The 26,379-nt window shown below is 35.2% G+C and overlaps 1 protein-coding gene across 5 annotated transcripts in view; it reads right to left on the reverse strand.

Moving 5' to 3' along the window:
- Positions 1-26,379, reverse strand: part of FRMPD4 (FERM and PDZ domain containing 4) — a 197,481-nt gene that overhangs the window by 60,949 nt on the left and 110,153 nt on the right. For 3 of the 5 annotated variants that reach the window (XM_087938334.1, XM_026714290.2, XM_087938332.1), the window contains exon 2: positions 20,743-20,859. The exons of 1 other annotated variant lie outside the window; for it this stretch is intronic. In XM_087938334.1, coding sequence (XP_087794460.1) covers positions 20,743-20,859 — 117 coding nt within the window. Of the gene's footprint in view, positions 1-20,742; positions 20,860-26,379 lie in introns of those variants that run through there. One more of the 5 variants, XM_087938335.1, reaches the window with a different exon arrangement.

Raw genomic sequence — 26,379 nt, forward strand, 5'->3', positions numbered from 1 at the left:
CAATTGAACAAAACAATACAGGCTTCAAACCATCCAAGCTTATGAGCCAAGCTCTAGTGATGATGAGATCAAAGAGTTTTACAATGATGTGGCCCACCTTCAAGACAAAGAAAAATGCTGATATGGGTGACTTTAATGCAAGAATAGGGAGAACAGTGCCTAGAGAAAAAGTGACTGGCCCATATGGAAGTGGCGAATGAGATAACAGCAGGGGTGGGATTCTACAGGTTCGCACCTATTCACTAGAACCAGTTGTTAACATTCTAAGCAGTTCGGAGAACCGGTTGTTAGAAGAAATTACTGTCCTAATCCTGTAAGGAAGGCAAGAAGGAAACATTCTGGTGTTGCTTACAGAAACTGCCTCTCCATTAACCCTTATTACATTCTTGGCAGGACCAGACTTCCTGTCTCAGGACCGTCTCTGGAGTTTTTTTCCACTCCTTTGCTGGTACTTTGCTTGTGTGGAATGACCATTCAAAGTTACAATGGCACTGAAAAAAGTGACTTATGACCATTTTTCACACTTACGACTGTTGCAGCATCCCCACAGTCATGAGAGGCCAGGCAAGGAGATGCGTGCCTTGATGTGAGTGATATTGAATTGGCCACACAAAGCCAATAACATGACCACCAAGCCACGCCCACAACCTAAGCCATGCCCACAGAACTGGTTGTTAAAAAATTTGAATCCCATCCCTGGATAACAGAGGTGACAGACTACTAGATTTTGCTGCAGACAGAAACTTTATATCATGAACTCATTTTACAAGAAAAATGGACATGGATGAGTCCATCTGAGTACACAAGTGAAATTGACTATATTGTGTCAAGTGATAAAATCATATTCTGCAATTATACTATCATCAATCATTTTAACATTGGAAATGACCATGGTACAAGCTAAAGTAAAGATAAAGTCTGTTGAAAAGAGCATATAAAAATGATAAAGGTGTCATGAAAACCAAAAATGTTAGAGGAGAACAGTGTTTTTGAGACTAATCTGTCAAATCACTTTGCTCTATTGCAAGATTTGGAAAAGATGAACATTATGGACCAAAATGAAGAAATAGTCAAAAATATCCTTAAATCTGCTACATATATAGCACCACTGGAAAAACACTTGACGCAGTCAAAAAATCTCTGATGAAATTATTGATTTAATGAAAAAATGACAGACAATGAAGAATACCAGAAGTTTCACTAATAAACTGGAGTATGTTGAACTTTGCAAGACCATAAGAAAATGTATCCAAGAAGAAATCTATTAGTTGAACATGAAATTGTGAAAAAGGCAGTTGAAAAAAGCAAAGGGATTAATAAAGCAACATGCAAGCTTATAAATAAAAGAAAGAAGGTTTTTGCATTAAAATGTGAAGATGACTCTGTGTAGAACAAGACATAAAATGTTAGAAATAATTGGAAAATTCTGTTCAAAGCTGTACAAAGTTCAAGATCACTCAAAGGTAACAACACCCACAAAAGAGGAAATGCCAGATATCCTAGTGGAGGAAGTATCAAGTGCCATAAAATCAATGAAAAATGGCAAAGCTTCAGGAAATGACTGGGTTATGGTTGAAATGCTGAAAGCTGTTGGTCACCATTTACACAAGATACTAGCAAAACTATACTCAAGATGTGTCAGAGAAGAAAAAATACCTGATACATGGAAAAATGCTGATTGATTCTTAATAGAAAAGAAAGGGCCCCATGATGATTTAAAGAACTATTGTCCAATAAGCCTTTCAGTTATCTAGAAGGTTTTCACCGAAATAATAGCAAAAAGAATATAGAGAACATTAGATGATTTGCAGCCAAAAAAGTAAGCAGGGTTCAGAAGTGACTACAGCACAACGGATCACATCCAGGTTGTTCAACAAGTCACTGAAAGGCACAATGAGTATGTCATGACTCTGTGCATGGCTTTCATTGGCTACAAAAATGCATTTGACTCAATATTCCAGCAAGCAATAATTAATGCATTGCTCAACAAAGGCATAGACAATGCTTACATAAACTTACTACAATCAATATATGAAAAAACAATGGCAACCCCTTAATGATCTTAAATGGAAATCAACATAGAACAAGGTATACGACATAGTGCTACAATATCATCTCGCCTTTTCTCAGCCTAACTTGAAGAAGTATTTCAAAACTAGACTGGGCAAAGATGGAGTAAAAATCAATAGTGCCTTTTAAAATCACTTAAGATTTTTAGATGACGTTGTTCTCTTCTCACAAGACCCAGAAGAGCTACAAAGACACATACAAGAGCTGCACAATACAGGATAACCACTTAGCTTAAAGATAAACTTGAAAAAGAGCCAGGTTATGTTTAATAAATTCATTAAAGCAAGGAAAAAAATTTATATCTGGAGAAGAACTAGATGTAGTAGACACTACATATACCTTGGCCAACAGATCTCAATGGAAGGTGATACAATAAAGAAAATTGAACGGTGTGTTAAATGTGGTTGGCAGGCATTTGGCAAGCTAAGCATAATTTTCAAGAACAACCCATCCCCCATGCCCGAAGAGAAAAATTTCCGATCAGTGTATGCTACCTCCTCTAACATATGCCATTGAAACATGGACACTAACCTCACAATTGATATAAAATCTAAAAGTGTTGCAAAGAGCTATGGAAAGATACATGTTCGGTATTACAAGAGAAGATAGAAAGACCTGCACATGGATGAGAGAAAAAATGAAAGTATACATCAGGAGAGTAAAAGAACTGAAATGGAAATGGGCTGGTCCATAGCAAGAAGAATTGATAGCAGGTGGACCGAGGCAGTCATAGAATTTATCCCACTTGATAAAAAGCATCCACAAAAGAAACCCAAAACAAGATGGATAGATGACATCAGCAAGTATTGTCAACCCAATTAGCAAAAGAAAGCTCAGGACCATATAGGTTGGAAACATGTCGAAGAGGCCTTCATCCTGCACTGGATAGAAAATGGCTAAAATGATGATGATGATATACATCTATAGCCAATCCCATCTTCAATTTATACTTTGGGGACAATATTGTACCGAAAGTGGTAGGGTAGCAGATACAAAAGCCCTTGAGAGTTCTTTCCAGTCTGGGTTAGGTCTGAGCATGGAAGAAAAATCACATTGGTCGCTGTGCAGCAGAAATTGGATGAAGGAAATGCACACTTCCTTATCTTGCTAGATATTTCAGCAGCATCCAGGACTACTAACATGGTATTCTTACTTAAGAAGTCTAAGGATCAGCAGTTTATTCCTAGTTACTTGAGTGGGTCCAATCTGGGTTGTGGAAGGAGAAATTGAGTTATTGGAATATGAAATGCCACAAAGCACTGTCCCATTTTCTTTAATATCTACATAAAGATGTCATTTGTGGATTCTGGATGTGATGACAGCAATGTGCTGACTATAGCCAACAGCATGTTTACCTTGGCTCATGCAGAATATGTGGTAGAAATTGAATTACGGAATTGGATAGAAACAGAATCATTTGAGGGCAATGAGAATGCTGAAATTCGTCACATCTGCTCTATTTTATATCATGCCTGGACTCTCTGACTGTGTCTTGCAAGGTTTAGACTAAAAATCAGGCTGCAACTGTATGTATCCTTTATAGATCTCAAGTATCCACACCACTTTTACCTCCAGCAATCTAAAACTAATAGGATTATCAGTACATGTAACGTAGAATTTGTGCGGGTAAGAATATCAACCTTGCTGTCATGCAAAATCAAGCTTTTAATAGTGAGTGCCATACCATGGTGCATTAATCAAACAGATGGTAATGAAGTAGGGGAACTCAGGTACAACATAGATTATTTAGACAGTAAACACAGGGTCAGCCAAAAAGGACTCAAATGTCTATACACCAATGCACAGAGTATGAGGAATAAACAGGGTGAATTAGAAATTCAAGTAAATGAGAGCAGATATGATATTGTTGCCATTACAGAAACTTGGTGGGATGAAACCCACAAATGGAACATACAGCTAGAGGAATTTAAATTATTTAAAAGAAACAGACTAAATAAAAGAGAAGGTGGAGTTGCACTATATATAATAAATAACTACATCTCTACAGAAATAGAGCATAACAATGATGAAAACTGTCCTAAATGCACTTAGGTCAATATAAAAGGGGAAAAATGACATTGTCATTGGTGTATACTATAGACCCCCCAACCAAACAGAGGAAATAGATGAACTATTTGCTAGTCAGTTAACTAGGGTATCTAGGAAACACATTACAATAATAATGGGGGACTTTAATTACTCTGATATCAACTGGGAGACAAACTCTGCACCAACTGGAAGATCAAACGGGTTCCTGACAAACCTAGCAGACAACTTTGTCCCCCAGAAAGTAGAGAAGGGAAGATTAGCCACATTGGACTTAATTCTCACTAACAGAGATGAAGCTACAAGAACCTTGGGGGGAGAGGGAGTAATCATGCAATATTGGAATTCAGCATTATGCAAGCAATAAAACAAAGTCAAACTAGACTCTTGGACTTTAAGAGAGCTAATTTCAATACACTTCGAGAGAACTTGGGAAGGATTCCACGGATGAGAATCCTCAAGGTGAAAACAACTCAAGAATCTTGGGAAATTTTGAAAAGTGAGATTATAAAAGCCCAGTCTAGCACAATACAAATGAAGAAGAAAAGCAACAGCTCTCAAAAGAAACCAGCATGTCTGCATACAGAACTCTGATAAATTGAAAGACAAAAAGGATAAGTATAAAAAGTGGAAAGAGGAACACAAAACTAAGGCAGAATATCAGCAAATAGCCTGAGCCTGCAAAGATGAAGTGAGGAAAGCTAAGACTTAAAATGAACTAAGGCTTGTGACAAAAGTTAAAAATATTAACAACAAAAAAGCTTATTTCAAACAAGAAAAAGTCAAGGAAATGATTGGTCCATTAGTGGGAGAAGGTAAAAAGCAACAGGGAAAAAGTAGAACTACTTAATTTGCTTTTTGCATCCGACTTTACATAAAGGGAAAAAGCAGTCCAACCTATCAAAGACAGATTAGGAACACAAGTTAAAATAGGCAAGAAAATGGTAAGTGAGCACCTGCCCACCCTAGACAAGTTCAGATCACCAGGATAGATAGATTACACCCCAAGGTTGTGAAGGAACTAGCAGACATGATTTGAGAACCACTGAATTTTAACTTTCAATGATCCTGGAGCACCGAGAAACTATCAGAGGACTGGAAAAGAGATGATGTAGTTCCCATCTTTTTTTAAAAAAAAGAAAGAAAGAAAAAAATGATCCAGGAAACTACAGACCTATTAGCCTGACCTCAATACCAAGGAAAATTCTGGAAAAGATAAGCAATGAATCAATGAACACCAAGAGGCAAACAAAGTCATAACCAAAAGCCAACATGGGTTTGTCAAAAACAGATTATGCCAGATAAATCTTATTGCATTCTTTAACAAAACTAGTGGACCAGTGGAACGCTGTAGATATAATTTATTTGGACTTCAGTAAGGCATTTGATAAAGTAGACTACAACCTACTACTTGATAAGATAGAAAAATGTGGGTTAGACAGCATTACTAGCAGATGGATTCGTAACTGGCTGACCCACCACACTCAATATGTAGTTTTTAATGGAACTGCATCTACATAGAGGGAAATATGCAGTGAGGCTCTGTTTTAAGCCCAATACTTTTCATCAATGATTTGGATGCAGGGATAGAAGGGGGAACTCATCAAATTTTCAGATAACTACAAGCTGGCAGGAATATCCAACATTCCAGAAGACAGACTTAAAATACAGAAGGATCTTGACAGATTTGAACATTGGGTGCTAACAAATGAAATTTGATGGTGAAAAAAGTAAGGTTCTACATTTAGACAAGATAAACTAAAATCATAGGTATAGTACAGGTCAGGGGAGTCAAACTTGCATCGTTATGGCATCATCATGTGACATATTTTCCCCTTCGCTAAACCAGGTGTGGGTGTGGCCAGTGTGTGATGCATCCAGCCACTGGCCACAAGTTTAACAGTCCTGGTATAGGTGGAGCTCACTCAGGGGTTGCCACAAAGAAGAGGGAGTCGACCTATTCTCCAAAGCACTTGAGGGCATGACAAGAAGCAATGGGTTGAAACTAATCAAGGAGAAAAGCAACCTAAAACTAAGAAGAAATTTCCAACAGAACAATTAAACAATTTGCTTCCCAAAGTTTTGAAGGCACCAACAATGGAAGTTTTAAAGATGAGATTGAACAACCATTTGTCTGAAATGGTATAGGGCTGTGATGGCGAACCTATGGAATACGTGTTGGAAGTGGCACACGGAGCCATTTCTGCCAGCACGTGAGAGGTCGCCTGGAAGAGCCCCACTGTACATGGGTGTGTGCCCCCGCCAGCCAGCTGATTGTTGGGTATCTGCGTGTGTGCACTTTTGGTATGCAACATGGAAAAAGTTAGCTATCACTGGTATAGGGTTTCTGCCTGAGCAGGAGGTTGGACTAGAAGATCTCCAAGGTTTCTTCCAACTTAACTCTTCTCTCCTCTTTTCTTCTTCCTCTTCCTCTTCCTCTTCCTACCCTACCCTACCCTAACAATTCATTGGCCCCAATGTTTTATTACTCTTATTTGGTAACTTGAAGTCATGGGAACAAATCTTTGTCAACCCCTTTTCAAGTGCCTAGATATGTACCGAACATGATGCTGAGAAGGCATCAGAAAGTGGAGGTAGGAACCTGGCCGTAAATGCACACCTATTGGCTCAAGTTCCACATTTTTTTCCATCAGTACCAATGTCACTGTCCTGATGGACAATTTTCAATCCACAGGTAACAAGCAATTTTGGGGAAACTGAGTAGTGATGGTTTGTCACTTGAGCAACTACTTCATTTGGAATACATTCAGGCAAAAAAAAAAACACCATTAGAGAAAAGGTGTTAGATATAGGGTTCCAGACAAAGCTCAGCTACATTCCAGCCACATTAAAGCTTGTACAACTTAATCCTGATGGAAACTTGACATGTACACAACTACTGTAGTCTCTCCTGCCAAATAAAGATCCTTTCTCAGAGTGAGGTATGGTGTTTTACCATCCTCTACTCTTAAAGCGACGTTCTCTAAAGTCCTTATATGCAGAGATGGTATTCAGCAGGTTCTGACCAGTTCTGAGTAGCCGGTAGCGGAAATTTTGAGTAGTTTGGAGAATCGGCAAATACCACTTCTTACAATATCCTTCCCTGCCACGCCCACCAAGCCACGCCCACAGAACCGGTAGTAAAAAAATTTGAATCCCACCACTGCTTATATAGTTGAGAACTTATTTGTGCAGCAGAAAAACTACTGAAACCACCACAACGTTCCTTTTGTTAGCATGGTTGAGGAACTTTTATTCTTCCTTTTATTAATACATTTTATAGACCATAGTGAAAGTTTTTTTCTTGACTTTTTCTTTTCATATAAGAAACCATTTATTATATATAATGTTGCCAGATTCAGTTTGGTAGCAATTAAGATTCATAGAGATATCACTAAGGTTACAGGGCATGAGTAAATCCCTCTACTTTTATAACTTTTTTTTTACCTTTAGAGGTCCCCTCTTAGATAATACTATTAATATAAAAATATTATAGAGAAAGTATATTTTAATGCCATTGTACATTACTAGTTTTAAGTTACCTTGTACCTCCCACAAGCAGTTTATTATTCAAATGCCTGTAATTTTTCTTCATTGTACCTTATGCAGGTTTATGACTGTAATAAAAAATTTGACTTGACCTGACTTTGAAAGATATTCACTATAGTTAAAATGTTGGTCAAAATCTATAGGTCAGCATTTATTTTATCTGGATACAGGTTGAAGAGGCCAATGTGCAAGGCTGTGTAAGTTATCTCTGTAATTGTGTAAATTTCTCAAATGCCAGTAAAATATTGCTGACATGGAATTTTTTGCTCATACATTTATAGCTCTTTGCTGCTTTTAGTTTAATAATATTGCAGTTGTGTGCACATTTTTTTAAATAAAGGCGGATGTTAAGAGTTTTTACTTGATAATTTTTCCCATAAATAAATTGAGAAATGGCATTTCTGCAACTGCCTTCCAATAGTGATAAAATGGCCTTTTGGCAAAGCAGTCATCTATCATAATACAACAGTGTGCATTTAGCAATTCCTATTTATAGTGTGTCTGATGCCAAAGCAATTTTTCAAAGCTTGCACTGTTGTAAGTATCATACTGCACAAATCCATTCCTTCAAGTGTACCTTGTAAGTATTCTACATTCAAATATTTTTTCTTTGCAAAGAAATGTTCATAGAGATACATTTGTGAACAAATTATTCATTTCAGGGTCTAGGATAGCACACAAAAAATACTCATGCAAAATTCTATCTATTGCAGAGCTACTCTGCCAATGTTTACATTCCAATAGCTTTTTATACAACGAAGGCCTTCTATCGTAAATAAGAAATTTAGTTACTCTAAAAAGAAAAAGCATCTTCAGCTCTAAATCTCTGACATTTCAGGAGGTCAGCCTCTGGCCATTCAGATGTTGCTAATGGCAGTTTCAATGCACTTGTCCAGAATGGCAGGCGCACATTTAAATGCAGATGTTGAGATTCCATCCACCAAATTATAACCTCCAACATGGTATTCTTCCTGTAGCATCCAAACTTCAAGATTATGATATACCTATATTTTCCCTCACTAGGTCTTCTCATAATGCATTAATGCAACTTTCTCCTTGTTCCTTCTTACAAAAGAAGTAGATTTCCTAGAATTCCCAGATAATATGAATATGTGGCCATATTGTCAGGAATGCTATGTAGAGAAATGCAATATTTTTTTCTTTAAAACTATAAAAAAAATTTAAAACAAGTTTTATTCAATTTTTCACATAAAAACAAAAGGCTCTTTTTTGTGGACAACACATAAAAACAAAAGGCTCTTTTCACATAAAAACAAAATGCTCTTTTTTGTGGACAACATATTTCCGGATCATCACTTTTACATGCAAATATGACAATAATTATACATTCATATATGCATACTTAATTCTATTATTACCTTTTCCATTCCAAATTTTCAGAAAAGAGAAAAACAAGCCAATTAATCCTAATCTTTTACATTAATCTCAATCTAAACATCCTTTCATTTCATTTCAATTCTTTCAAATATCATCCTTTAATATTTATTTTAAGAATAAAAATAACAATATATGTTTGCCTAATAAAAAAAAAGGATACCAATGTCTCTCCTTCCTTTTAAATAGTCTGTATTAGTTTATTAATTTAAATAGTTCTTTAATCTGTCATATTTTCTTTTCATCACACATTCTTTCTATAAATTCTAGATTAATACAAGTTTTAACACAAGAGAAAAAGAAACAAACTTAGGTTTCCCCACTTTTACTGCTTTGAGTGTGACACCTCAGTGGTTAAAATATACCTTTATTCCCTCATCTTAATTCCCAATAAACCTTTATTTTTAAGTAATTACAATAATAATCATTACATCTTTTCATTTGGATTCCGCAATATATTTTCCCCCCTTGATTTTATTTCTAATTTCAAAAAGGTAAAAGGGAAAAATTGATTATTTAATTCCTGGTTACTGATATTGACCTCATTTTTAAGCATCTTCACATTCATTTCAATTATTACAATTTCTTCAATAAACAACTTTTCTTTTAAAGATAAAAATAAAAATGTATATTCATCTAATAAGAGTTATCAGTATCTATCCCTCCTTTAATAATCTATATTACCCTATTTTCTAAGTATTTTTAATTGCAAATATATTCTTGTTACCCCTTGTCAACCTGCAGAATCCCCCTTTCATCAACCATTATCTCTAAAAAAAAAACAGTTTCTTTTCATCAGTTTACTATTTACGTGTTTCTTTATTTCCTGCACCTGTTTCTTACTGCCTCTCTTCCCCTCTTTTTCCCATATCTTTTCTCATTCCAGTTTATATCCCTCTCTTTCTTGATATCTTCCTTTCCCCTTTTCTGCTGCACCTTTCTACCTCTCTTGATTTCACAGGTATTCCCCTTTTTGATTACCTTCTTAAATCTCAACTTTTTAGCCTTCCTTCTTTCCTCTTGTCTTTGTAGTGTTCTTTGTGTTAATTGTCTATTTAAGATGGCTTCTCCTTGAGCCGACTCCTCCTCCTTCTCTGATGTTTTCTTTTTGTTCTTCAATTGCCATTTCCATTTCTTCTAACACAGAACAAACTGATTCACCTCTTTCCTGTAGTATTTCTCTTATATTTTTAAGTTCCATTTTTAATTCCTGAAGAGATATCATCATTACACACTCTTATATTTTATAATCATTAAAGTCCACAAAAAACACTTTTACTTTCCTTCTTTCTTCTTCAAGTTTTCTAAAGTTCTCAATTGTTCTAACCCAGGGTCTATACTAAAAACATCAATCAATCCCGCAATCAGTCTTTCCTTGCTTCTTTCTTTGTTCTGGTTCAGCTTTCACTTTCTAAGATTCTTACTTTGTTTCAATATTTCTTTAACATTATATCAACACAAGTTCATACAGAAACAGGATGATTTCCCTTTTGTTTGAATTTAAGTTTTTATCCAGAAGATGACACACTCTTGTTAAAGAAAGTCTTCACCTTTCCCCACTATTTTATTATTTAGGGTTTTTCGAATGTCAATATTCCAGAGCAATCCAGTCTCCAATTTGTAAATTTTATTAATATTATTATTGACAATCTTAAGTCCAGCTTTGTTTTATGCCTATTTATTGCCAAAATATTTTAATCTAATTTAATTAAGTCTTTAATTCCGGCGTCTTCCTTTCCCGGTTCAAAGCCCCACTTAGCTGTCAAAATTATTTTCTTATTTTTTTCCTGTCCCTTTGTATTTTCACCACTCACTTTTCTTTTCTTAAAAGTTCAATGTTACCTTAATCCCGGGGTACTTTTTGTTTGGTTGTTTCACCCAATTGTCCCGGCTCAGATGTTATCCACCTCTTTCTTCACTCCTGCACAAATCTTAGTCCAGCCGAGTCCTCCCCTTCAGGGTGACCATTTTGGACCACCGCTTCAGTCGTCTTCGGGGGGAAATAGGCCAAGCCCAGAAGGGGAGATGTGGCACCCCTCAACCTGGCTGGCAGCTTCCCCTTACTCCACCACCCCTCCAAGAAAGCTTCAGCTCCTAATTGCAATGATCGGGGTTCTCCAACAAAAAAAGCACGGATCATAACTGCAGACAGTCACGATCTACGGTCTGTCAGCGAGGAGGGCTCAACCCGGAAGTCCTAAAACTATAGATTTTAATTTGATACTAAAGTACATGAAATTTCACTTTTTACAATATGCTAATTTCCTACCTTCCATTCTAATTTTCTCTTGCCATGCTAAAAAATAAAAATATAAGTTTCATATTTTTCTCAATATATTTCAGAAAGATCTTAAAATAAATGAATACTTTATTTTTATGCCTGACATATTACTTGAGTGAATGATATTGGCACTGTGTATCTTTTCCAATATATTATATACAAACATATTCACATGTACATAAAGTACAGTATTTTTCACTCCATAAGATGCACTCCCCCCCGCTCCCAAAAGTGGGTGGAAATGTGTGTGCATCTTATGGAGTGAAAAATGGAGTGAAAACCCTGCCTCTTCTGTCTTTGTCATTGCCTGCCTCTTCTGTCTCTTTTCCACAGTGCAAGAGTCAACAGGCAGAGCTGGCACATGAGAGGACACCTATCTGTGGTCCTCTTAGGCTCCATCTGATATTTTTGTCCTTGTTTTCTTCCTCTAAATGTCTTAGGGTAAGGTGAGTCTTATGGAGCAAAAAATATGGTACATATTGAAAATGCATTGTGGAAGCTTTAGTCTATATGAATACACATGAATTTTACACTAATAATTTTTGTGCACAATGCCTACCAAATACATTTTTTAAAAAAATGAAAGGTTCTACAAAACAATTATTAAAACCCCAAAACAACATGATAAAAAAGTAATAATATTTTATTCAAATATCACTCCTACTGTACTGATTAGAATCATCATTAAATTTGTTCAAGAAGACAGGAATGTTAGGATTTCCAGTGAAGACATGGCCAGCACTTGACACACCCAGAAAATCTCTCTCTGGACTGTTTTTTTTCCAACTCAACAACAGAAGGAACCGGCTTCCTTTCATTTATTTGGGATAGGGAGAGTCCCAGACACTCTTGCCTCAAGATAACAGGAACAGTCTGCAAACAGTTTTAGAAGCTGTGCTTCATGTCATTACTGGATAAAACAGTCATTTTGGAATTTATTTTTCAAACATACAATAAGTTGTGCCCTTCATTTCTTCATCAATTCACAAGACTATTATCTCTATTAGCTAAAAGAGGCTCCCCTTACTTACAGCTTATCACTCCTTTTTGAAGCTATGAGCCATTTTTGAGACTTCTTTATTGTTAAATGACAAGGAAGAGGGTTGCTGGAGGCAGCTAAATTAAGGAAGTGTGGAGTATTTATTTATTTTGAAATATAAGAATAAAAGCTGTGGTCTTAATTTTTTACTTTTAAAATAATCTATAGCTCTGTATCATTTTGTTGGGGTGGTTGAAATTTTCCAATTTTCGTGAAGTCTGATTGGCTAGAAAAAGGAAAAAAATAAATAAATAACATTCTTTGTCTACTAGAGGAAGCTAAGAAGATGTTTACCTCTGAACTGGAGTCTGTCATCAAGGAAATTTTTGAAAAGTTCATACAGAAAATCATTTACACCATAAATCAGTTAGGGTCCAAAGATAGGATATTTTTTTCATGGATATAAATAAGGCTGAGAATTTCTTGAAGAAAAGAGACTTGATAGACACTCCTGAGAAGAAAAAGATTTCATTTTATGAAGATAAGCTTGAGAGAATGACTTGAATATAATGACTTAATTAGTTAGGATGGATTTTTATAAGTCTGATATATATATATGTGTGTGTTGAAAGAAAGCTTTAAGGTAGTTTTGTATGTATAAAATGAGTTTGTAAATGCATGTCTTCTGTCTTTTTATGTAATTATGAATAATTCCCAAAGTTTGTAAAATACTATTGATTGAATTTGAAAATAAGAGAAAATCTACTGTGAGGATAAACTTTAGGAAGAAATTTGAATTTAATGAGCTAATTGGAGTTAATTGGACTTATTTTGGTGTGATATACTAAAATGTGATTTTAAATTTAGTAATATATCAAAACTAGAAAAAGTGTTTTCTCCCTTTAAGTTTAAAAAAATTTGAAATAATATAGAGCAGTGGCAGCTAACCTTTTCGGCATTGAGTGCCAAAACAGGTGTGTGCATACACACTCCAGAAACCGGAAGAGCAGCTTAGCTTCCCGGCGCATGCGTATATGCCAGCCACTTGGTCTTCCAGTTTCTAATGCACATGTGTGTGCGAAGACCAGCTGGCTGGTACGCTTGTGCATGCCAGAACCCAGAAGAGCAACAGGCGACAGCTGGTATGTCCGGAGAGATGGCTCTGCATGCCACTTCTGGCACATGGGGCATAGGTTCGCCATCACGGATATAGAAGATTCTCTTAATATGAATTATGGTAAAGATTAATGAGTTAACAGAAGCATATATTATTCTGCACAGCAAAGAGAAGCAGAGATGGTCAAACTGATTATTTTAGAGCAAGAAGGGAATATATCTAACCTTGTTTCTACTTTGAAATTGCTTCTGGATTTTCTGCTTGCAGTGAAAAAACTGAAATGTTGATTTCGTTTTTGCTAATTAGATAGCTTTATTGTTATAAAAATGGCTTGTACATACTGTTGTGTAGAAGTAAAAAGTTGTGATGTAATGTTGTTATCTTCTACTGTGCTAAAGAGTTGGAAGTTGGTGCCATTTTCTTTTCTTTTCCCTCTTTACACCATTTTTTTTCCTTTCCCCTCCCTTTCCTCCTAGTTTTCTACTACTTTTTTGAATGTCTCTTTGTATTTTATATTTTGATAAATCAATTGAAAAATTACAAAAAAGAAGAAATGGATGTTGTGGTCTTGCATTTAAGCTTCCACAAGGGGTACTGTTCTTTCAGTTATGATAGGTTACTACTCAAAAATATTGAATTTCTTTCTGGTACTCATCCATCTCAAAATCATTTGAGCGATCACTTCACCCTTCTATTTTTTTTTAAACTCAGTACAGGTAGTTCTTGACTTACAACAGTTTATTTAGTGACCATTCAAAGTTACAACTGCCCTGAAATAAGTGACTCATATGACCGTTTTTCACACTTACGATCATTGCAGCATGCCCAAGGTCACATGATAAAATTCAGATGTTTGGCAACTGACTCATATTATGAGGGTTGTTGCAGTGTCCTGGGTTCACCAGGTGATCACCTTTTGCAACCTTCTGTCAAGTGAGATTCATTTAACAACCATGTTGCTATGTTAAGAATTGTAGGGATTCACTTGACAACTGTGGCAAGTCATAAAATGGGGCAAAACTCACTTAACAAATGTCTTGTTTAGCAACATATATTTTGGGCTCAGTTGTGGTTGTAAGTCAAGGACCACCTGTAAACAGAAGCTACGCCATTAATGCAACAATCCCAAATCTTCCTTCCAATTATTATTGCTGTTATTTGCATAAATGCCATTACAACAAAGACATCATCCTTCTTCTCTGTTTTTATAAATGCACAGAATCTGCTTCCTAGTTTCTAGGCCTTCAATACAACATAAATGAATTATGAAGGCTCCCAAGGTGATAAAAAAAATATCAGTGGCAGATTGATAGCTTTTTTACTCTCCTGAGAGGTTCTGTATATAACTCATTTTTAAAATTCAACTTCTTAGTACTATACCTTTCTCCCTAAACCTTCAGATAAAGAATGATTTTCACTAGCATGAACTCAGCTTTTTGAAAAGCACACTTTGATGCTTAAGTGATTCAGTGTGACTTGTCATAATGCAGTCTGACAGCAAACTGCTTTTGCTTTGACTCTGCAAGTAAATTAATCAAAACGTGATGAAGAACTGCAATACTGGCCTATAGTATCTTTAGCAGAGGGAGCATTTGTTCAGCAGATGTCATAGCTGCCCACAGTGACTTCAGAATACAACGCCCCCCACAGCCATTTAAGCTACTAAAATAAGAAGAATCCACAAACAATGAAATAAGACATCACACCTACAATTTCAGGTGGCATTGCTCTTTAATAGAAATTGCATGCTCTTGTTTTGCATATTATACACTTATTCTTTTATTAAGGGTTATAATTTATAATCCCTCATATCTACTTTTCTTTAAATGATTAAGTGTAGTTCTGAATACATTTATTCTTCAAAAAAGGGTCCTTGCATCCCATATTTATACAATTCACAGCTTAAGTACGAATTGGCTTCACTGTAAATATTACAAGGTGGTATGAAGAATCTGGCTTGTTATGGACAGCTGGCAGATATTTTTTAAAAACAGCTTTTTTAAAAAAAAGGCTTTTGCTTTGATTCTACCAAGTTTATTTCAGGTTACAATAGTGCTGAACGAGGGGGCCTATCCCTGTTTCTCATAGTTTGCAGCTGTTGCAATGTTCCCATTGTCATATGATTGTGATTTGGACACTTCATAACTAGCTCACAATTATGATGGCTGCAACATCCTGCAGTCATATAGTTGCCATTTGTGACTTTCATTGCCAGTTTCTGACAAACAAAATCAATGGGGAAGTAGGTAGGTATTCAGAAGTCATGATCATGTGATTAGGGGAAGCTGCAACATGTAGGATTCCTCTAACCATTGCAGTTCGTGTCATTAGCAATAGCACTCAGGCTGATATAGTGGTATATACCATTTCATAGTGGTATATAAAAAAAAAAAATTCTTTAACATCCAAAAGTGCTTAGTGAACAATGTATTGTCTGGGTCAATATACTTTACATACAATTCTAATAATGATAATACCATTTAAAAATACATAGCCATTATCTTTCAACTTCTAACATTTATGTATACATACTAATTATAGTATGTTCTATTATATTTCAATATACATATTATTTTCTCAAATTTGGCTTTCTACTTCTTATTTTCTAACACTTAATAAAATAACCACCATGTTAAAAAATCTTCTATGTCTATCCATCATCTCTTGTTCTTTTTAGAACTTCGACTCTTATTAACTTTTTGGTGAATCTTTCATGCTTCTTAGGTATCTTGTAACTCCTTTCATCATGTTTATTTAATCTAAATATTTCATCTGCCACAGCATCCATCTCTTGCTGATGGATCTCTAGAGCCCCCATGCGTAGTTCCCCCATCATTTTTAGGAGATCTTTCTCTGTTCTTTTTTATATTTTGAACTCTTAAGGAATAATCTGCCTGTTCCATATCAAATATTATTGCTCTCTCTTCCATATCTTTATCTGCTTATATCATTTTGGGATTTATCTCCTCTGTTCTTTCCTCAGATCATTCTGATTTCTCTATTTTCTGAATTTTTTGTTCATTTTTATTGTTATTTGCTGGGGGTTTTCTAATCTCACACTTGTATTTTCATCAATTCCATCATCTCCCTATGATTCCTTGTTATATCTTCCTGGATACATTGAAACATCAATATTATTTCTTTATAGACTGCATTTGTTTTCCCCTGTTAAAACATTTTGTGATAATGAAATAAACTAATCACTGCTCAATATTCCTCCTAAATTTCAACATCCTAATTGCCCAGAAACACCAAAAATGCCAGTATTAATAAAATTTACACTGTCCCAGAACTCCTTAGTATGGTTGAAAGAATGGGTGAACTTAACTAATAAGAGAATATTAGTCCTAAAAGGTCATGACTTACAGAGGGGGTGGCAAGACTCTTTATGGGATAAAGGGAAAACCAGTCAGAAATACTTTCATAGACACCTAATTAGAGATGCCCTCCTGACCAATTGGAAGAAAGTAAGGAAAAATATTATTTAAAGATCCCGATCTGGATCTCAACTATGGAGGCTATGATACACCCTTATAATTTGGAAATTACCAAGATGATTAAATATAAGGATTTATTGGATCTGCAAGGAAATTTGAAATCATGACAGGACCTCCAAGATCAGGGACTACACATCGACCATTGGGCATATCTTCAAGTTCAAAACAGATATAGACAGGATAAGAAAGAATTCAGAATTACAATAAACCTCAGCAATTGGACAAAATTATTTTAGGCCCAGACCAAAAAAATATAACAAAATTTTATAATTATCTATTAGAGACAGAATTAGAGGAAGAAATAGTTAAAGGAAACATGATAGTCTGAAGTAGGAACATAGGAGGCAGTATCACTTGAACAGAATGGGAGAGGGTTTGGAATAGAAATCACAAAATCACAAAATCAGCATCGTATAAAGAAAATGCTTATAAAATGTTTTATAGATGTCACCTTCCCCCCCCCCAAGATTAGCAAAGATGCACCCCAACATGAGTCCGAACTGCTGGAAATGCAAAAAAAGGAGGGAACATACTTCCACATGTGGTGGTCCTGTACAGAAGCACAAAGATACTGGCAGAGAATTAAAACATGGCTGGAGGAAATGACGACAGAACAGATTGAATTCAAACCAGAATTCTTCCTATTAGGGATCTTTAATAAACAATTTCCAAAAAAAGTGAAGTATATAAATTGCATATATTGACGGCAGCTAGACTGGCCTTTGTACAATGCTGAAAACAACCTCATACTCCATCAGAGGACATGATTATTCAAAAAATACTAAATTGTGCAGAAATTGATAAATTAACCCTAGCATTAAAAGATAAAGAAACATCAATTTATTATGAGAGCTGGAACTGCTGGTATGAATGGCTAGATCAAAGATGGGCTACATAACATTGTAAAAGAGGATAAGCTATAATTGTAGTGGTAATTATACATTCGCATTAAGGATTACTTGTAAATATGGCATAAAATAAGGATAGAAATAATGACCCACAAACTGTCGAAGATGAATTGTTTTTAATCACTTTTTTATTTCTTTTTACTTTTACTTCTTTTTTCTTTTTCTCTCTTCTCTCTTTTACTCCTCAACTCTGTTTTGCTTCTTCTTTTCTACATTTGTATATGTGTTGTTTGTTTATGTTAATTGTAAAACTAATAAAGTTTATTTTAAAAAAAGAACAGTTGCTGAAATTGGGTATGCTTAATTTAATTAAAAGAAGTACAGATGACATGACAACAGTGTTCCAATATCTCAGGAGTTGCCACAAAGAAGAAGGAGTCAACCTATTCTCCAAAGCACCTGAGGGCAGGATAAGAAGCCATGGATGGAAACTAATCAAAGAGAGACGCAACCTAGAACTAAGAAGAAATTTCCGACAGTTAAAACAATTAATTAGGGGAACAACTTGCCTGCAGAAGTTGTGAATGTTCCAACCACTGAAGTTTTTAAGAAAGGATTGGACAACCATTTGTCTGAACTGGTGTAGGGTCTCCTGCCTGAGCAGGGGGTTGGACCAGAAGACCTCTAAGGTCCCTTCCAACTCTGTTATTCTGTTCTGTTCTATTTTCAATACATTTTCAAAAGGAACAAAGTAACTATACAATTTTTAGAAGCCTTATAACCTCTACAAATAACTTTTTAAAAATTAATCATCCATTGGCTCATATCAAATCTCAAATTACCCATTCAAGTAAAATTGATTTATACAGATATTAAGTAATAGTATGGAAAACATTTCTAATATATGCTTGACACGATCCTTTCAAGTTCAAAATGATCTAAATTCAAAAGGTACTGGAAACTTTTCTGAAACTGCTCCAACCATTAAAATATTTCTGAGGCTGAAATGACCCATTTTCAAGCTCAGAGTACCTGTACTGAATTCCAAGCTGAATTGCTCTGTGCTTGGCACACTTGCCGAATATTCAAACAACATCAGTGGGCTTGTGATAAGATTAGAATAAGGCACTTCAAAATCAGTGCAACTGTTTTTATGGACTGTGCTGAAATGAGTAAATTGACCTTTGAAATCAGAGAACAAGAAGATAAACAATTTTACATGATATGGGATTTGTTTTATCAATGGTTGGATAAAAAGACATGGTAATGTAATAGACTAGGAAATCTTGTAATAGAAGTTTAATAGATCGATATAAAATATAATATAGATATATATAGCCATTGGATGAAAGTACAATATACATTTTATAATAAAATCTAGAATAACTCATAAAATGATGGAATAAATAGTTTAGTCATGAATGATTAATAACTGATAAATATTTAAGAATATGATAGTTTGACAACGTGAGAATTTATATAAACTGTGAGTAATGACTATGAAAGCATAGCACAAAAGATTTGTAACCAACTGACACACTATATGTATATAAAATGGAAGATGGGTTTATGTTTTTATGTTTTGTCTATATATGTTTGCCTTAAAAAATAAAAAAAATTATAATAAAAAAATCAATGCAACTGTTTTACAGACTTCTATGGAGGACTTCCAGTATCATCCTGAAATATTTCATATTTTGCAGATCTTCTGGTGACTTCAAGAAGAAGTTGTGACTACTTACAAATTGCCTTTTCCTTCTCCATGCCCTTAGAATTCATGAGGAAATTCCATTCATTGCATTATTAACTTCAAGCCACTATGACAGTGAACAAAAATGCTTTAAATCAGTGTTTCCCAACCTTGTTGACCATGCTGACTAAGGAATTCTGAGTCGAAGTTCACATATGTTAGTTGCCAATGTTAAGAAACACTGCTTTAGACTGAAAACACACTCCATGTTTGGATTACATGGGTCACTTATTGTTTCAAAAATATTAATGAAAAAAAAGTGGAAATAATGCCTACTGTACATGTTGGAATGCTCTTATGTTCTGTGTTTCTCAAAAGTTAGATCTAGTTATGTCTCATTTTGTCCAAGAACTAAGAACTTGCTCTTGTAGAATAGGAACATGAGTGTTAGGGGAAAATAGAGTTTGACTTTTGAGATTATCTACTGACATGGTTTGGCTTTTGATGAACCTCAGAGGACAAAAAACCCCCCAAAGGAATGCAGATTATCATACAGGCAGCCTTCTAGAACAGAAGTCTTAAAAATTAGATGATGTAACATGTATTTTCCTTTCATTCCATCCTGAACATCATTTCACTCATTTTCTCTTCTGCTTTTATCTATGTGCTGCAATACAGATTTGTTTTATATTTAAGCGCTGAATGAAAGAGCCTTGGTAGTTCTCTCTATTTCAGACAATAACTTTTAAATCCTAGTTCTTCAAATTGGGGACATTTATTTGCAAATAAGCAGCAGCAAACCCACCCACCTCAAATTTAATCTATTACTTTATATTCAAATGCAACAAGATCTCCATCATCACATTGAAGTTATTTCTGAATATTTAAAAAATGCCCAGAACTCATTTGTTAATTATTTTTTAAAAGGGACAGCCTTAGGGGAGAAATAATTTGCAAACAAAAAACCAATTCTTTTACTGTTGTTATGGCAAATGAAAAATAACTATGGGATGTGAATTTCATTTGCTATATTACAGACAGGAGTAAAAAGTAAAAAAAAAACCTTTGATATTAATATTACTGTGATACGTATTTGGTGTTTATGTTAAATGTGTACTTCCCTATCTAAATACCAAACAAATGTATATGCTACGTTTGGTGGGATAACCTGATTGGGGAGCAAATGGAAGATTGGTATATATTCACACTAGGGTTTCAGCTCTCTGCAGCAATTTCTGCACACAATTCATCAAATTGGTGGCAATCTTACTTGATGTAGTAGTCTCTCCCATCTCTGTTTGCCATCATTTCCCAACCATAGGAAGATCCCTGGTTCAAGGTCCAGGTTCCTGAAGTAGGAGGCCAGCCTGATGACTTGGTCCTGTGGCTAAAAAAGGTAATTCATTAGAATATAATATCAACCATTTAATCTAGTATTTAGGTTGGGTATAACTACACAGCCTCAGCTCACAAACCAAGTTTATCATACTACAATGTTAAGCTATAAATATATTTCCTCCATTCCACCAGATCCCTCAATTTTAAATTTCTGGTTTAAGATGCTTACAGGCAGTGGACTGTTACCATTTCTAATCAAAAGGTATGGCACAACTATTTTTCCTTCTTCAACAAATATTTTCTAGAACAAATAGACGATAGAAAGACTGATTACAAATAAGACATAATTATTTCTAGAATCCTCATCACAATTATTCAAGGAAGTGTCCTTACTGTATAAAAATTAAATTCACTTTTCTAACTTTAACTATTTCAGAGATTCACATCATTCCACCATATTTTGAATGGTTGACATCTTGGGAAAGATCCAGGAGGAATCCTGCTTGCATGATGACTTTGGGTACATAGTCTGAAGAATTTCTTCAGAGGTTGATCATACAGATAACTGTACTCATTATTATAGGAAGAATGACAAGTAGATATATCCTTATATCCTTTCAACACATGGGGAACATGTGAAGCATTACTATGTGGTAGCCATATTTTGAAAAATAGTCCTTAATTTAATTTGAAAAGATACAGAATGAAAATTTGGAAGTTTCTTTCCTAATATCTTTCCACTAAATAAGATATATTCTCAGTGTCTTATTCAGTGTTTTAAGCTTTCTAAGTATTAGTCATTTCTACCACTATTTGAAGAATAAAAATTTGGTAAAGTATTATTTCCATGCATACAATCCATGTACCTATTTCTTTTTAAATAAGGGTATCTTTACTATTTACCCACTAATAAAAGATCCTAAAATACATTTACGAAAATATAAATTTCACTGTTAATATAATATAGATATGTGCAAAATCACCTGAAAAAAAAGAACGTTAGAATTAATTAAATAGTCTCCAATCATCTATTTTTTTAAAGTCAAAATTTCTTCAAAGACTATTTTTTCCTAGTCTTCATTTAGATAAATTAGTAAACCATTTAAAGGTATTTATATTCATTTTCCCTAAGCATAGTACAATTATGTTATAATCAAAATCAGCACTTAGGGTAACACAGTGTATAATAAGTTTAAAAAGTTATTAAATATATACAGTAACATTCCACATTATATTCCAGGATTATGTCAAAATTGACTAAAATTACATTTTAAATACAGTACAACAAAGCTAATTTATTCAAGGTAAAACAAATTATTGGGACTTATGTATATACAGTTAGAAAGAACTCATGGACAATTGGTTTTATATATGGTAACTGCAGCATGGCTATGAAAATGGAAAAATACAGAAAGATACAATGGAGGAGTACAAAGAACCTGCAGAAATGGCAATACTGACCTCCTGGATTAGGGACGTTACGGTAATTTTTTTTTTATAAAAACTGGAATATTTTACAAACTTTTTGCTGGAAATGAATAAATATAAACTGGTTATTTCTGAATTTGCTTATTGAAAGGGGCTTAATTTGAAAAGAAGGGAACTATATAATGTCAATCTAAAGGGGGAGAAATGATAAAAGTTTGCAATTGCTGTAAAGAAAAACTGAAGATCGGAAGCTACTTCTTTAATTCCCCCCCACACACACTTTCTCGATTTCTAGAACTTTTTAAAAAATCATTTATTATTTTCTACTTTTCTAAATACATTTGCTTTTATTTATCTTTTAATTATATAAAAACTTCACACACAGAGAGAAACAGAGCTAAACGGAGGCTGGGGGCAACATGTGCAAGTGGTGACAAGTGGCCACAGAATAAGTAGGACGACAGAAGGGCTGTCGGTGCCGCTGCTGCAAGGAGAAAATAAGATCTGGTACCTTTTTTGGTGGCAAAAATATATATAAGAGCAGGCCTTATTTTGGGGGAAACACGGTAACTGGCTGACAAACCATACTCAAGAAAAAGTGCTTAATGGTACTACATCCATATGGAGATAATTAAATACTGGTGTACCACAAAGCTTTGTTTTAGGCCCAGTACTCTTCAATATCTTCATAAATAGCTTAGATGAGGGAATAAAAGGGGAACTCATCAAATTTGCAGATGACACTAAACTGGCAGAAATAATCAACACCCCCAAAGACAAGCTTGGGATCCAAAAAGATCTTGAACAATGGCCCCATCCAACAAAATGATTTTTAATGTGGAGAAAAGCAAAGTTTTACGTTTACGCAGAAAAAAAAATCAAAGGTATAACTACAGATTAGGTGAGACCTGGCTCAAAAACAGTAACTGTGAGAGGGACCTTGGAGTCACAATGGATGGTCACTTTAATATGAGCCAGTAGTGTGCAGTAGCAGTAAAAAAAAGCTGATACAATCCTGAGTTGTATAAACAGAGGCATAAAATCAAGATCATGTGAAGTATTAGTGCCACTTTATAAAACCCTAGTAAGATCACACCTAGAATCCTGCAACCAATTTTGGTCACCATACTTTAAAAAAGATGTTGACATTTTAGAAAAAGTTCAGAGAAGAGCAACTAAGATGATCAAAGTCCTGGAGACTAAAACATATGAAGGATTTGGGTTTGGCTAGTCTAAAGAAAAGATGAATTAGAGGTGACATGATAACAGTATTCCAGTATTTGAGGAGCTGCCACAAAGAAGAAGTGGTCAAAGCACCTGAGGGCAAGAAAAGAAACAATGGTTGGAAACTAATCAAAGAGAGAAGCAACTTGGAATTAAGGAGAAATTTTCTAACAGTGAGGACAATTAACTAGTGGAACAGCTTGCCTTCAGAAATCGTGGGCACTCTTATCACTGGATGTTTTTGAGAAGAGTCTAAACAATCACTTATCGGAAATGATATAGGTTCTCCTGATTGAGCAGAGGGCTGGACTAGAAAACTTCCAAGGTCCCTTCTAGCTTCCTTTCTTTTCCTTTCTTCTTCTCTTCTCTTCTCTTCTCTTCTCTTCTCTTCTCTTCTCTTCTCTTCTAAATGTACTTAGTAATAAATAGCCCGGCAATACAGTATAATGTACCAGTATTAGCTAGTGTACATTGAATTATAGTAGAATAACTTCAGTTACCTTACATCTCCTATCCAAAGAATAACAGCTAATTATGCAAAGAAGATATTTGCAAAATTCCAGCGTGTTAACTAGTCACAACCATTGTGAAGGGTATTAGCATACCCTTCTCACAGTCATCTTTATCACTTCTTGATTTGATTACAGAGATGCTCTTTACATTGTGCTGCCCTTGAAGATTACCTGGAAGCTACATCTATCCAGAATACAGCAGTTTAAGCTTACACTATCATTGTCAGCTTTGGAAGCCACATTAGCACCAGACACTTCCACATGGCCACATTCTTGAGCCTGGGAAAATTGGAGGGGGGATTTATTGGAGTATATGTGGTTAGACATAATAGTATTCTTCTTCTAGGTCAAGGTCATGTTATTTCTGCACCTGGCTGAGAAGTGCTTGAGGGGACATCTCAAGTTGGGACAGATGGTGATTGGGGCATGTGAAGCAATGAAGGGTGCAGGGGGTGGATTTGTAATATTTTACTTATTGAATAGAATTCTTTATTGGCCACACAAGGAATTTGTCTTAGTGCAAATACTCTCAGTATACATAAACGATACATGAAGGGAAACCCAGAAGTTTCAGATTCGGGATTTCCCAGATGTGTCAGTTTACTACTCTAATAAAAGAAACCTTTGAGAAGATGTCTGTCTTGGAGTTATTGATTGGAGTTGAGGTTTTCTGGAATGCTGACAATCATTATATTGGTTTAAAGAGCCCAGAGCTCTTTTCATTAAGATTGTGTATTCCAGTCAAACTCCCGGCCCACGGGCTGGATGCATCACTTGCTCGCCATGCCCATGCCCAGTTTAGCGAAGGGGAAAAAAAAGTCCCAATACATCCCATAATGCTGCCATGATGATGGGAGTTTGACACCGCTGGTGTATTTTAACACCTTGGGTAAAAGTAACATATACTTTTCTATTAGCAATCCTTTATCTGGAAAGCCCAGATTACTTCCAACAGTGTATTTTGCCCCTTCAGTTTTAGCCATTATGGCAAAGCAGAACATCCAAGAACTTGTAATTTCTAAACCTAAAACTCACATCTTTGCAAAAGCATATAAAATTAATGACATATTGTCGTGCATTTTTATATAAAAATAAGGTTCACAGTGTTCAAAGGAACAAAAAAATATGATTACTAAGCAGCAAAGAAAATCCATCATACATTAAGAAACATTCAAAACTTTAATCATTTTAATTTCAATGTTCAGATAGAAAAAATAATCATTGGGTGATTCAGCCTTTCAAAACTATGTTTGAAAATGAAATGTTCGATACTATTACAAAAGTATAAGCATAGAGGGAGAAATAAATAATTAGCTGAAAATTATAATATAGTTGAATAAAATTAAACTTTTTCAAAAGTTTTTTTCTTGCTTACCATCATTCTAAAATAGTATTTCAAACACAGATGGTTTTAAACACAGACACCCCACTTACTTTGTAAAGAAAGAAAAACAAACAGCATGACAGAAATTCCAATGTTCAGTTCAGCGCAGCGCAGCAGGATGTAAACTGCTGTATTTTATACTGCCTCACATTTTAGTGGATTTAGTTTATCCCCCAGAGCTTAGATCTAGGGAACAAAAGATTGATTTCCATTGAAAATGCACACGGCAGTGATTTAGGGAGTGTGCTTGATGGTAGAAAGGTAGTCATTACAGCGTGTAATGCGGAACTATTAACTCTGTCCCCTTGAATGAAATTCTGTCGCTGGAACAATTTGGTTTCAATATTGAATGCCTTGGATGTCATGGCAATGGGGAAAAAAACTCAGTTTGTTTTTCTGAGGATACTGTGGAATAATTAACAGAAAGGGTCCCATATTAATAGCAAAAATGAATAACTGTGGTTTGTACAGATTTGTACAGATTCTTTTCTATCTTGTTTGGCAGAATTGTTGGCTAGATATCCAAACATAAAGTCTTGACTAGTATCCTCATATTCATATAGTTTTCCTTGAAACCATAGTTAAGCTTGGTGGGGAAGACTTCTTGGGGAGGAATAGTTTATTAGCATGTCTTCAAATTAGAAAAGACAATGACCACAAAAGAACTAGCAAGTAAATTAGTTCTACAGGACCTCTCTGCATAAGAAAGAGATGGGAGAATAACTTTGTGTTCTGGACAGCTGCTCCTCACAAGGAGACAGCAGTTTTCTATGAGTTTCAGCACCAGGAGATGAAGTAAAGCCACAATTCTCTCAATCGTGGTGGACCTTTTAAAGCAGTGGTCACCAACTGGTGGTCTGGTTGGTGGTACTCAGTGCACCTGGTCCACAGGTTGGTAGTCTGCAGTGCACTCAGGTGGAGGAGCTGCTCTGGGATGACCAATGGGCCAGTCTTGGGACTAGAGCTCTGGAATATGGAACCAACCAGGCAGCTCGTGCTGGGGCTAGAAATCTCTGCCGTA

Source organism: Pseudonaja textilis, chromosome 8, assembly GCF_049901715.1.
Source record: "Pseudonaja textilis isolate UNSWEBS1 chromosome 8, rPseTex1.2, whole genome shotgun sequence".
Taxonomy (NCBI): Eukaryota; Metazoa; Chordata; class Lepidosauria; order Squamata; family Elapidae; genus Pseudonaja; species Pseudonaja textilis.